Source organism: Mytilus galloprovincialis, chromosome 9 (genome assembly GCF_965363235.1).
Source record: "Mytilus galloprovincialis chromosome 9, xbMytGall1.hap1.1, whole genome shotgun sequence".
NCBI lineage: Eukaryota > Metazoa > Mollusca > Bivalvia > Mytilida > Mytilidae > Mytilus > Mytilus galloprovincialis.
Window position 1 is genome coordinate 27090902 of NC_134846.1, and position 14469 is coordinate 27105370.

Sequence of the window (14469 nt, forward strand, 5' to 3'; positions counted from 1 at the left end):
GCTGGCGGCCATCTTGAATGATGGATCAGCTACAAAGTAACAACACTTGGTCAGCATCTCATAAGGAACATTCTTGTAATATTTGGTTTCATTCCATTCAGGAGTTCTCTAAAAGAAGTCATTTGTATGCATTTTCCTTAGGGTCTTAAGTTGAACTAAGTCTCCCCCTGGCGGCCATCTTTGATGATGGATTTTTTAGTTCAGCAGTTTAATATATTAATAGGATAGGAAAAAACTACAAGGAAACACTGTTATGTTTCATCAGCATCTACTTTATTGATGAGGTCCCTCATAGAGGTATCCAAGTAATTACATATTCACAAATGTTTTGCCAATATAATCACCTAATCATTAATTATTTTTGTAAACAAGATAATCAAATAATCAAAAATTCAGTCATAAATTATTAAATAATCAAGTAATATTTGGTCTGGTAATCAAATAGTCACTATAAAAACGACTCAAGAAATCACATAATAAAATCAAAGAGCAGATTGCTCTGAGGGATACGATTGCCATTGTTTTCATTGACACATGTATACATGTAGCTGGATAATATTATTTTCAAAACTAATTCAACTGCACATGTAAAATGTACGTAATCTGAAGTTATAAAATATCCAATCCCGGATACAAATGTATGAACAATATACTCATTGTTTTATTTTTGTACTATCAATTCCAAGTTTACTTTCGACAGCAGTCACAGCAGAGACTCAGAGTGAGAGAAGGTATTTCACTTCGTATCTTATCACCCTTTTTCCTACGATAATTCTAGGAGGAACCCCGTTCCTAACTCTTTTAAAAATATTTCATTTCCTTTGGGTCAGTAGTCATGACTCCTTTCCGTACACATTCCTCGATTAAAATTGCGATCGTATTTAATATAACACGACGTTTATCGACAAAACGAGTTAATTTTTCTCGACATGTTTTGTTTTCAGAACTTACGGAGTTCACTTCCGGAAGGGAGACAACTCGAAATGATAATATGGAAGACTCCATTTCGCCGTAAGGGGTGTTGCGATGTGGACTACATTTATTTTAATTTAAATGATGCATATGATTTAAAATTATGAAACAACAATAACCCTCAGTAGCAGACAAACATAGAAACGATCCCATGAGTTTTAAATCAATCAATTGAGTAGGGAATCCAGAGCAACCGTTCAATCTAATACCCCTTGAAGTCAAGAAAACTATACGCATGCGCATAATTACCTAAAACAATGGAGCAAGAACGTATATATTAAATGTTAATTAAAAGACCTAGTAGATGGTTCTCTATTTCTTTATGGAAGTACAATATCAAATATCAGTTTCATAACGGCGACATATAAGAGAAACTCCACTTCAGTTCTTATATGACAGAAATAGATTGATCGGAATTCAGAGAACTCTCGCATTTTTATCAAAACTCGGGAATTCCCTCTGACGTGGTTCTAAATTTATAAAAACATATATATATAGAGTACACCAGGTGAAAGAAGGGTAATACTAGATTTAAGTTTTCCTTCTGAAAATTGTATTAATGCAAGTATTGATAAAGATATTTATTTGGGTGAGTCAGTTAATTTGACTTATCCATCTGTAGATGATTTTGTTAATCTTATTAAGTTAAAAGGTAGAAATTGTGGTATTTTTAAGAGGGACTTGAAGCGGGCTTATCGCCAAATTCCAATTGATCCTGGAGATATTAATTTTGTTGGATTTCATTGGAAAAATCACATTTTTGTGGATAGAGTTTTAAGTATGGGACTTAGGTCATCAGCTCATATTTGCCAGAGAGTGACTTCATCTGTAGTTTACATGATGAAGCAGTCTGGTTATTTATTATTAAATTATTTAGATGATTTTGCTGGAGCAGAAAAATCAGAAGATGCAAATGTTGTATTTGATTTATTAGGTAGACATTTAGACAGTTGTGGTCTTGAAGAATCAGTGGAGAAGGCGAGCTCTCCATGTACGGTTATGACATTTTTAGGAGTGAAATTTGACACTTCGGAACTTACAATTTCAGTAACAACTGAGAGAGTGGAAGAGATTTTATTGTTGGTAAAGACTTGGTTAAATTTACTGGTTTCTAGGTTGCTTACTTGGCTTCGTAGTTTACCAGATGACAAATGTGGCCATATTATTCCTTTGTATATAAGGAAAGATCTATTTTGGTGGTATCATTTTTTAAAGTCTTACAATGGTGTTTCTATAATGGCGTTAGAGGATTGGTCTCAGCCAGATGAAATATTGGAGACAGATGCTACTTTGAGTGGATGTGGAGGTTGGTTTCTTGAAAAAAGAGAGTTTTTTCATGTTCAATTTCCTTCCTTTTTGATGGATTTGAATTTACATGTATAAATCAATTGAATTTACATGTATGAATTTATATGTATAAATCAATTTGAATTGATTGCTTTGATGATTTGTATTAAAGTATGGAGTGTACATTTTGTAAATAGAAAGATTTTAGTGAGATGTGATAATCAATCTACTGTGTTGGTTTTGAATTCTGGTTGTACTAGAGATGCATATATGCAATGTTGTTTAAGAGAAATTTTGTTTTATGCTGCAAAGTATAATTTTGAAACTAAGGCTGTTCATTTTCCTGGAGTTGAAAATAGAACAGCAGATATTTTGTCAAGATGGTATTCTGATTCAAGATTTGAAGACTTATTTTATGAATTGCCTGTTGTGAGATTAGGTAAATGTTTTGAAAAATTTGTCTATTCAGGTCTTTTTCAGTTTACTCATGATTGGTAATTAATTGTAGATTTACAGCTGAATTTGTTGAAAGTGGATCAACAGACATCGTGCAAGTCAGCCTTTGCTCATGGCACTTTTGAAAACATTAAAGTTCAGTGGAGGACTTTTTTTTAACATTTTGTATTTATTTTGGTTTTAAATTTTTACCAGCATCTTTGAATACTGTGTGTTTGTCTGCTCAATTTTTGAGCAGGTCTTTTAAATTGGTGAATTCTATTAAAAATTATTTAAATGGAGTAAGATTATTGCATTTATACAATGATTTGGAGTTTCCTTATTTACAAAGTTTTTCGTTAACACTTACATTGAAAGGTTTACAAAGATTAAATCCTTATTTACCAAGGAAAGCGCTTCCTATAAATCCTTTGATTTTAAAACAAATTTATGAGTTTATGGATTTAAATGACACCCAGGATAAGACTTTCTGGAGTTTGTTTTTGTTAGCCTTTTTTATGATGAGTAGAAAATCTAATCTTGTTCCAAATTCAGGAAAAGAATTTGATGAAAATAAGCAATTATGTAGAGGGGATATTATTATTGAGAATGATGTTTTAATAATTATTTTGAAATGGTCTAAAACAATTCAGTTTGGACAAAGAAAGTTGAGAATTCCCATTTCTAGTATTCAGGGGAGTATTTTATGTCCGGTTAATGCATACAAGAATATGATCAAAGCTATTCCGGCGGTTAAAAAGGATCCTGCATTTTGTAAAGTTAAAAAGGGGCGCATTCTACCCATTACTTATAAAGAGTATCAAAATAAGCTTCGATATTTAATACAAAAAACAGGTCGTAACTCTTTATTTTACTCTACTCATAGTTTTAGAAGAGGGGGGGGGGGGGCAACATTAGCTTTTGATACTGAGGTTTCTACGGAATTAATTCAACTTCATGGAGATTGGCATAGTGATGCTTATAAAAAGTATTTAGAATTTACTTTGGAACAGAAACTGCAAGTTTCGCAAATGATGTCGAAGAGTGTTTCCTTGTTAGGTTACTAATTTAAATCGTTTCTTTGTAGAACCAGGAACTTTTCTGATAGTGTCAGACTCAATCGCAAAATATGTGAAGCTTGAGAATGCGGATGTTTATGCGTTTCGGGGGGCTTCCATTGGAGAAATAACCTATCAGCTTAACAAGAACAAGGGGAGTATTTATGAAGGTTATAAATGTTTAGTTATTCATTGTGGTACCAATGATATTCATATTTTATCTATTGATCAGTTTAAGTCTGCCTATTGTAATTTAATTTCTACCGCCAAGTTGTTGTTTCCTTCTATGGTTATTGCTTTGTCTGGTATTCTTCCTCGTCCTGTTGATTTGAGGAAACGGGTCAGAAGATAAAGGATGTTAATATGGCTTTGTTAAATTTATGTTTGAATTATGAAGTCGAATTCATTCATTCGTATAGATATTTTTTGAAATGTGGAAAGCCAAAGGAGCTATTTGCGTATAAAGATGGTGGTTTACATCTTAATTGTGAAGGTACAAGGCAGTTAGGTTTATATTTTAAAAGAAGGGTTGCTCATTTAATTTAGATCTTTTATATCTGGGCGTCACTGGTGAGTCTTGTGTGGGCAAGGCGCGTTTTTGGCGTATTGAATTTTGGACCTGATGCTTTTTGTTATCTATTAATCATGTTTTTCTGTGTCTAATATGTTCTCCTGTTTGTTTGTGTTGTGGTCCTGTGGTGTTGTGTTGTCGTTTCGGTGTTGTATTTAACTTTGCCATTAAAGTGCGAGGTTTGGCATGCCTTAAAACCAGGTTCAACCCACCACTTTTATTCCCCTTTAAAAGTGTCCTGTACCAAGTCAGGAAGATGGTCATTGTTATAATATTGTTCGTTTCTCTTTGTGTTGCATTTTAACGTTGAGTCGTTTGTGTTTTCTCTTATTTTTGAGATATTGAGATAAGACGTGGCACGGTACTTGTCTATCCCAAATTCATGTATTTGGTTTTCATGTTACATTTGTTATTCTCGTGGTGTTTTGTCTGATGATTGGTCTGTTTCTGTGTGTGTTGCGTTTCGGTGTTGTGTCGTTGTTCTCCTCTTATATTTAATGCGTTTCGCTCGGTTTTGGTTTGTTACCCCGATTTTGTTTTTTGTCCATGGATTTATGAGTTTTGAACAGCGGTATACTACTGTTGCCTTTATTTAACTTGTCATTTGAGATGAATTTCTCAAGTGGAGTTAAAGGATTAGATATGGTTGAATTTCATGTTTCTACCGTACTTCCTTTGGTTTTTTTTTAGTTTATGGTTGATATTATTTCTTCCATACTAAAATTTGGATTATTTTTATTTTATTTTCCTTAATATGTATTGGTATTATTTAAGATTGTTTGGTTAAAATGTAGTTAGGTTTATTTATATTAATATGTACTAATATTTTTATTTTATATTACTGGTAAGGGACTCTTTTCAGTGAGTACTGTTCACACTGTTGGGTGCTGTTTCTTTTCATATGAGATATTGTTTCTTGTATGGAGAAAAGTTTATGTTCAGGGTTGATATTGTTTCTTCCTTGCTTGCTTTAATTATTTAGTTTTTGCTTGATATTGTAATAGATGTGCCTTAGTGTACCTAGGTTAATTCCCCTTAATTTGGACGGATTAATTATTTAGTATTTAAATGTTTATTTTAAGTTAAATTTGATTTAAATATAGTAGGATAAAAGTAAAGAATGTTAATTTAACTGTTTTAGTATTTAACTTTTGATGTTTTTGTAATGTTTTAAGAATATTCATTTATTCAACTTTTTTTCAGTACCTTTTATGTTAAAGTTCTCCTGATTAATGACAAGTTTAGGATATCATTTGATATTCAGGCGGAGTCGGCGTTGCACAGGCCTCCAAATACTCGCCGGAACTAATATTAGTACTATTTGAGTTTAGAGATAGCCACCACTTCGGTGCAGTTCGCCAGAGTTAGTCACCCCTTTTTTGGTGCAAATTTACTACATTAAAACACAACGCGAAGCTTTACTTTATTTTACTTAAAAGACTAACTCTGGGAACACTCTATTTTTCATTTTACATTTGAAATTACTTTATTTTTGAACTCCATTTATATCCGACTTTGTTTAAATTCATGCAATTACTGTACATTTGTGAATAAAATATAGTTTCATTTGATTAATTGTTTGTTGTTCAGCCATAATCTGATATCAGGTATCCCGATGGTCGAATAGGGACGAAGTACTGGCCACTACACGTCCCGGGAGGTGTCGTCACCGACCCCCTCCGTTACAATATTATTTCTTGCATGCTAGATTAACAAGCTTAAATTGTGTATTGTTTATATGATAGTTAAAATTAATCTGCTTAATTCTTTGTTCAACACAGTTGTTTGTTTATTTTTTGGCGGCCGTTGGCTTGGCGGCTAGCTCATGTGTTTATTCGAGCTGTTTGGATGAATATATTTATCATTTCTAATGACTAGACGCTATATTTGCTCTTTAACATTAACTTTACATGTTATATGTGACTGTCAGTGGTATAGTCGAGTGTTTGTCCTGTGCTGTAAAATATATCTGTTTGTCTTGTGTATATATTGTGCCGTAATAAAATTGAGTAACTTTGATTTCTTTTGTGAGAAGCCTGGTAATTGTGTAATTTTTGATTTTATAAAAATGGATAATTACCACGTGAATCACTGTTTACATTTACTCGGAAGAAATTGTTCAGAGTATTCCTTATTTTGATTGGTCAATTTGTTACCTGGATACAGGACGCCCTTATATATTTCTTTGTTTCGGGATTCGCGGTACATTTGAAATTTTTCATTGAAATTATTTACCCTCCCACCCGCCGCATACAACTGTGTTAGTTATGAATTTTAAGGTATTTTATGTATTTATTTTATAAGATGTGCTTGTGTATACTGTGGCTAGCTCATGTGTTTATTCGAGCTGTTTGGATGAATATATTTATCATTTCTAATGACTAGACGCTATATTTGCTCTTTAACATTAACTTTACATGTTATATGTGACTGTCAGTGGTATAGTCGAGTGTTTGTCCTGTGCTGTGAAATATATCTGTTTGTCTTGTGTATATATTGTGGTATATATTGTGCCGTAATAAAATTGAGTAACTTTGATTTCTTTTGTGAGAAGCCTGGTAATTAGTTTGTAATCATACTTTATATATAGTTGATAGTTCCTGGGACTATTATACTAACTGGACTCTGGAAACTGATTGATCTGTTGAGATTTCATTGCCCAGATAGCGGATTATTGATGTTTTGTTTTGAGTGACAGCTTATTGTGCAGTGGCAGATCCAAAACTTTAAGTAAAGGGGGGGGGGGGGGGGCTCCAGTCACGCATTAGTGGTTCCCAATATAATCAACGAAAATTTTCCCACCAAAGAGGAGGCCCGGGCCCCCACTGGATCTGTATATGTTGTGTCACGTTGTAAATAAGCATTCAGTACATGTAAACAAAAGATTTCAACAAACAAGTCAGCATATATAGAAAACTGTTAAAATTGGTGGATTTGAAATAAAGAATAATTATTAAACTAATAAGTTTAAATGCAAACAAGAATGTGTCCATAGTACACGGATGCCCCACTCGCACTATCATTTTCTATGTTCAGTGGACCGTGAAAATTGGGGTCAAACCTTTAATTTGGAATTAAAATTAGAAAAATCATAGCATAGGGAACATGTGTACTAAATTTCAAGTTGCTGTAACTTTAACTTCATCAAAAACTACCTTGACCAAAAACTTTAACCTTATTTTCAATGTTCAGTGGACCACGAAATTGGGGTCAAAACTATAATTTGGCATTAAAATTGGAAAGATCATATCATGGGGAACATGTGTACTAAGTTTCAAGTTGATTGGACTTCAACTTCTTCAAAAACTACCTTGACCAAAAACTTTAACCTGAAGCGAACGGACGCACAGACGGACGGACGAACGAACGGAGCCACAGACAAGAAAACATAATGCCCCTCTACTATCATAGGTGGGGCATAAAAATAGATATTGTTTACGAAAAATTATCAATAAGTAGTCAATATATTAGTGTTGAAAATAAACCAGATGTAGTGTAAATGCACTTTACTTTACTGCTAAGAAAACAACTTGTCAACGGTTAACAGATCATAAATAATCCTTATAAAAACAATAAGTGTACAATAAAAACAATGTTGACAATTTCAATTCCATTCATATAACAAAAGTTACTCTGGTCTCATGAAAATATAGCCACATTGTTTTGAACTTTTGTGATCCTCATGTTTACACCAAAATTTCAATATGGCTGTGCATGGTCGGGCCTACTTTTGTAGTTCTAATAGTGGAACCTAGTGTACATATTTTCACGAAGTCATATGCTTATGTCACCTGAGGACCATTACTAAGCAAAATTAACCCTATTATAATAAAATACTGCACACATAAAAATGAGTAGGCAATTTTATAGGAACAGTAAAATTTATTTGAGCCGTGCATGTGGGTTCGGTTTATAATGAGAACGAGATTTTTTCCACTGTTCACTTTAAAAAGTAACAATACAAATAGGCAAATCCAAACTATAACCTTATATGATTTTACAACAAAAAGAAATTGCGTATCTCTTTTCAATCAAAAGTACAAAGAAATTTAATTAATCATATACTTTTTTTCATATCGTCCATAGACTATTTTCATCCTGAAAATTTCAATCTTTATATGTTATTTTTTACACTTAAGGCAGGATTTGGTGATTAATAACAACTGTCAAAGATCGAGATAACTTTTAATATTATAGTAATCATGTTTGTATTAAAGATTATCATTTCTAATAAGTTAACTATAAAATAAAACCAGGAGCTCTGCAGGGCGCAGCTTTATACGACCGCAGAAGTCAAACCCTACACAGTTGGGGCAATCTCTGAATTTGAATTGCAATACAATTTTTGACATAATATGAGTTTCCGACACAAAACAAATGTCAATTTCTTACAAATCTATTGTGCAATATTGTGCAATTAAAGATTTCTTCTTTTAACTTTTCAAAAATTTGGAATTTGAGAAATTTGAAGAAAAACAAAATTTGAAAACAACTACCTCCCTTTTTTTTGCAAGTAGTCCAAAACCTGACATTTCTTTATACATAATATACAAGTAGTGTAAGGGAGGAAAATCTGAACATACCCAACATTGTATGTTAAATGTTTTAGAATTACCTCCCTTACACTGTTTTTAAATTGTCCATTGACCAGAAATACCCTTGTTTTCCCCCTAATTCCAACACATTTTGAGCCATAACCCCCCAAAGTCAATGCTAACCATCTCTTCATGGTATGGAAACTTGTGGTTTTATTTCAGAGAGATCCATACACTTAAACACAAGTTATTGTCTGTAAAGTAGAAAAATGCTTCTTTTTTGGCCCGTTATTCCTACATATTTGGGAAAATTAACCCCAAACTATATCCCAGCCTTCCCTGTGTTATATGGAAACTTATGGTACAATGTCAGAGAGATCTAACAGTTACGCACAAGTTATTGTCTTAAAACTAGAAAAATGCTTGTTTTTGGCCCCTTTTTGGCCCTTAATTCCTAGACTGTTTGCCCTATAACCCCTTACAATAAATCCCAACCTTCTACTTATGGTATTAAACATTGTGGTACAATTTCAGACCAATCAAAATACTGATACACAATTTTTTGTCCTGAAACTAGATAAATGCTGTTTTTGGCCCCTTTGGGCCCCTAATTCCTAAACCTTTGGGACCATATCCCTCAAAATCAATCCCAAGCTTCCTTTTGTGGTTATAGACATTGTGTTAAAATTTTATTGATTTTTTTTTTAACTTATTCAAAAGTTATTATCTTGGAACAATCCGTCTTTGGACAATGCTGACAACGACAACGACGCAGAAGATGCCGACGACGACGGGATACCAATATACGACCAAAATTTTTGCGGTCGTAATGAAAACAAATTACCGAAATAATAAGATCAAGGCACGCTGTCACTGTCAAAACAATATGGCATATCGATAAATAGGGCAGGTAAAGTGTTGTTCTAACGACTGTGATGTAGATATTATTACACTGATTGATGTAACGGTTTCCAGTCCGGTTAGTATAATAGTCCCAGATATTTTCGTTTGTAGCAAACTAATGTAGATATACAACTTATCTTAACTTTAACTTTTAAACTAATAAAAGATTATTATTTAATGAATTTGCAAATCTTGAACCCAAAACAGGATCAAGTAAAAAAAATTCTAATTATATTTATACAACTCCTATATAGCTTTTAATCATCAACACTTAGAAAACAAGACAATTTTCAAATAAATCCGTCACTCTTATTATAACCATCAGATAAGACAGTAACCTTATGATTAGTAAACGGATAACAGTTGAAAATTATTTATGAAGGCTATGTGTAATCAATCTTTATGTATATAATTAACCATTTCTGAACAAAGAGAAATAACTCAATCATATTATAAATAGCACTTTTGAATATTAAAAAAGGAGATAACTGAACAAGGAGAATAGATAAAATCGTGAAAATTGAACTTGACCTTTATATAGTCACACCCATATTTTGACTATTATATTTATTGTGTCTGTTTATTTAACGCATCAATGTAAAAATATCGGAAATTGATGAGACTGTCATTAAAGTGAGAGGGTTAGCGCTATAGAACCAGGTTTAATCCACCATTTTCTACATTTGAAAATGCCTGTACCAAGTCAGGAATATGACAGTTTTTGTCCATTCGTTTTTGATGCGTTTTGTTATTTGATTTTGCCATGTGATTATGGACTTTCCCAATTGACCTTCCTCTAAGTTCAGTATTTTTGTGATTTTACTTTTTACACAACATATCTAAAAACTAGATGTGTCAAAGCGACACGAATGGCGCCGTCTCAAAAAGTTGAAAAATCTGCAATTACAATAACACATGTGGACACAAACATGATGGTAGTCTCACAGCTGAAAATCTGGAGGCGTATAAAAATTATGTCTATAACTGTGATTTTCAACAATTTTCAAAGTTGTAAACCCTTAATTTTGGCAAAAATTAGCGGAGCGGAACAAAATTTAACTTGATCTGTAACTCATCATGAGTAACGAACATACCAAAAATCAGCCTAATATCTGAAAGAGTTTAGATAAAAGTCTGTATAACTGATTTTCAACAATTTATAAAAGTCCAAAGCCCGTAATTTCGGCAAAAATGAGCGGAGCGGAACGAAACTTACACTTGATCAGTAACTCATCTTGGTTAACTCACATACCAAAAATCAGCCCAATATCTGAAGGCGTTTAGACAAAAACTCTGTATAATGGTTTGTTGCGGAATGACGGAATTTCGAAATTACGGAATTTCGGAATGATGTTATTATTAACTCAAGGCTCTGTTCTGTTAGAATTATTAAGAAACTTATAAGGTACAATTGATCAGTCATGAATTTCGGAACTACGGAATTTCGGAATTACAGAATTTTGGACAAGGGTAAAACTATATGGCACTGACAACTTCGTTGCGGGGCCATACAAATCGCCATAGGGTTTTCATGTTATTGAACAGATAATGTTTGGCAGCTGCCAGCTTGTCTGTCCAGCCCTCCCATCAACCCACTGTACATTTCCAAATGAATAACCATTTTTTTCTTCGAAAATTCCGTTAAAAATGAGAACAATTCTTCAAACCATTACATAACCATAACAGCAGATGTACTACTTTAACTTACATGTAAACATTTGTAAAATCTATCTGTAAATCTTGGTAAAAATCTATCACAGAACTTAAAATCTTGTGTACCCACTGTCATAGTTGTAAAGGGTTTTATTCACCAGATTGGTATAAAACACAAAAAAGACCATTAAAATAAAATAAAATTGTAAGGGTTCCGCAGAATCCAGTGTCTCGCCTACTTTTGCTGTTGATCACAGGCTCAACAAAAATTAGGAAAAGAAATTGTAAAAATATTCCTTACTATCTTTTGATTGTTAAAAGAAGCTTCTGTCCAAGTTTGGTAAATATCCAGGACAGATTATGAATCTGATAAATGTTTTAAAAAACTTTAACTGTAGACTGTATGTAATGTTAACTGGAAGAAAAACTAAGTCTATTTATAAGTAAAATACAGAATACAAGAATGTGTGTCCATAGTACAAGGATGCCCCACTCTCAGTATCATTTTCTATGTTTAGTGGATCGTGAAATTGGGGTAAAAACTCTTATTTGGCATTTAAATTAGAAAGATCATATTTTAGGGAACATGTATACTAAGTTTTAAGTTGATTGGACTTCAACTTCATCAAAAACAACCTTGACCAAAAACTTTAACCTAAAATTTGAACTTTCATTTTCTATGTTCAGTGAACCATAAATTGGGGGTTAAAACTCCAAAAACTTTAACCTGAAGTTTTACAGTTTAACAGACGGACAGACGAACATACGAACGGATGCACGGACCAGAAAACATAATGCCCCTCTACTATCGTAGGTGGGGCATAAAAACAGGTACAAAATTTTAACAAAACTTCCTTCTAGATACTATCTTTTAATCATAAACCAGTTTCTGTCCAAGTTTGGTACAAATCCAGGATAGTTTAAGAAATTTATTAAAATTTTAAAAACTCTAACAACTTTTAAAACATATGTGCCATTTCCTATGAGGAAAACTTAAGAAGTTGATTGCACAAAGTTAGTATTTTTTTCATTAATTTTTATGAGAAAAAAAAATAACAAGTCTAGAAAAATGAGAGAAAATTCCTCAAAAATTTCATAATGGCAGGTGAATCATTACATTACATATGCAATCTTCCTGAACAATTTCAGGGATTTGGATCAAAACCTGTCGGAGGAATTAATTACATACACAAGGGAACCAAATTTTTAAGACTGATTCATTTGACTAGATGAACTTAAAATGTATATTTTAATATTTAGAAATACATTTGTACTTTACTATATATTCTCTTTATAAATTAGTACTGTAGTAAAATAAGTTGTAAAATGAAAAGTACTGTAATATGTCAAATTACAAGCACAAAAAATGTTCCCCAGATAGAAGGTGGATGTTTTATATTTTGTATTATCTAATAAGACATATAAAAGCCTTTCCATTAATTTGCAAATTAAAAAAATGATTGAAAAATATTTTTTCATTAATTTGACTTCTGTGACTCTACAGAAGTGGTGGTAATTGAATGTCTTTTGTTTGACATGGAAATCGTCGTCAATGCATTCCTATTATCAAGTAATCTGAGACAAACTAAACAAAAACTCTAAATATACTATGCAATATTTGCATACATTTTTTTAAGAATCAAGTTTTTCTATACTTATAAATCAAGCATGAAAAAAAATCATTTTAAAAACTAAAAGGCATTTCATAAAAACTCTGGATCACTTAAATACAACAGACAACTTTCAACAGATATTCAGCAGATGTTATACGATGCCAAAGCCTTGTGTATGTTCTATTGCCAGTACCAACTTGTCTTTCAGGGTTTGTTTATCATCATAGGTCGGGAGATCTAGAATATTAAAACAGGTATGAGCCACTGGAAGATATCTTTCTCCACCTTGAGTTGGCTGTATTATCACTTTAATTGTTTCCATTCCTAAAATAGGAATTCTGTCACTTCCTGTCAAAAATACTGAAACAAAACATCATAAAATATTATATTTTTATAAATATTATATACTGTGGATTCATTTATTTTCGTGGGTTCCAATTTTCATGGTTTTATGAACAAAATGCATATTCCTGGATGTTTAATTTCTTGGTTTTGGCAAAGTCTGCATACAATCCCTTAGAAAATATAAATAGTAATTCGTTGAACATTTATAAATTCGTGGTAATACTGTACCCACGAAATCCTTGAAAATTGGTATCCAACGAATATTAATGAATCCGCAGTATTATATGAAATTACAGTAAAAAGTAAAAACACAAAAATACTGAACTCCGAGGAAAATTCAAAAAGGAAAATCAAAAATCAAAAGGCAAAATCAAAAGTCCAAACACATCAAACTAATGGATAACAACTGTCATATTCCTGACTTGGTACAGGCATTTTCTAATGTAGAAAATGGTGGATTGAACCTGGTTTTATAGCTAGCTAAACCTCTCACTTGTATGACAGTCGCATCAAATTCCATTACATTGTCAACGATGCATGAACAAAACAAACATACTCAAAGAGTAAAAATGTCAAAAATAGGGGTACAACAGTCAATATTGTGTTATCATCTTAATATCACTACATAAACAACAAATGTAACAAAGTAGCACAAAAAGGCATACATCAAATTTAACATTCTCATTTTGCTTTTCTTATACGGCTGAATTTATCTATGTAAAGTCTACCCATAAATGAAAGAAGGTTTTCATTACTGGTGTAAAATTGCGCGTTTGAAATTCGCACAGGTAGACATAAAAATAATTTTGTCGTATGACGGCATACATAAATGCAGACTTACGTAAAGTAGATATAACAAAAAACAGACTTACAGTAAAAATAATAAATAAAATAATGGTGTGGTTCAAAGTATGACGGGACACATAAGTACAGTTTCACGTCAAATACGGCTGAATTAAAATAATAAATTTTAATTTCTGATTCAGTTTGATTTGCTGAAGAGAAGGTCCCCAAAATTGTTTTCAAAGTATAGCAAATCCAAAATACAATTTTTAAATGGAATCCAATATTTTTCATCAAAAGAACTTTTTGGGGGT

At 32.3% G+C, this 14469-nt stretch overlaps 1 protein-coding gene across 4 annotated transcripts in view; it reads right to left on the reverse strand.

The window, feature by feature from the left end:
• Positions 1–8496: 8496 nt before the first annotated feature.
• The window catches only part of LOC143044717 (putative E3 ubiquitin-protein ligase HERC4), a 279500-nt gene continuing 273527 nt past the window's right edge, over positions 8497–14469 (reverse strand). For all 4 annotated transcript variants that reach the window (XM_076216809.1, XM_076216805.1, XM_076216806.1 and 1 more), the window contains one exon: positions 8497–13387. In XM_076216809.1, coding sequence (XP_076072924.1) covers positions 13179–13387 — 209 coding nt within the window. In that variant the 3' untranslated portion in view covers positions 8497–13178. The remainder of the gene's footprint in view (positions 13388–14469) is intronic.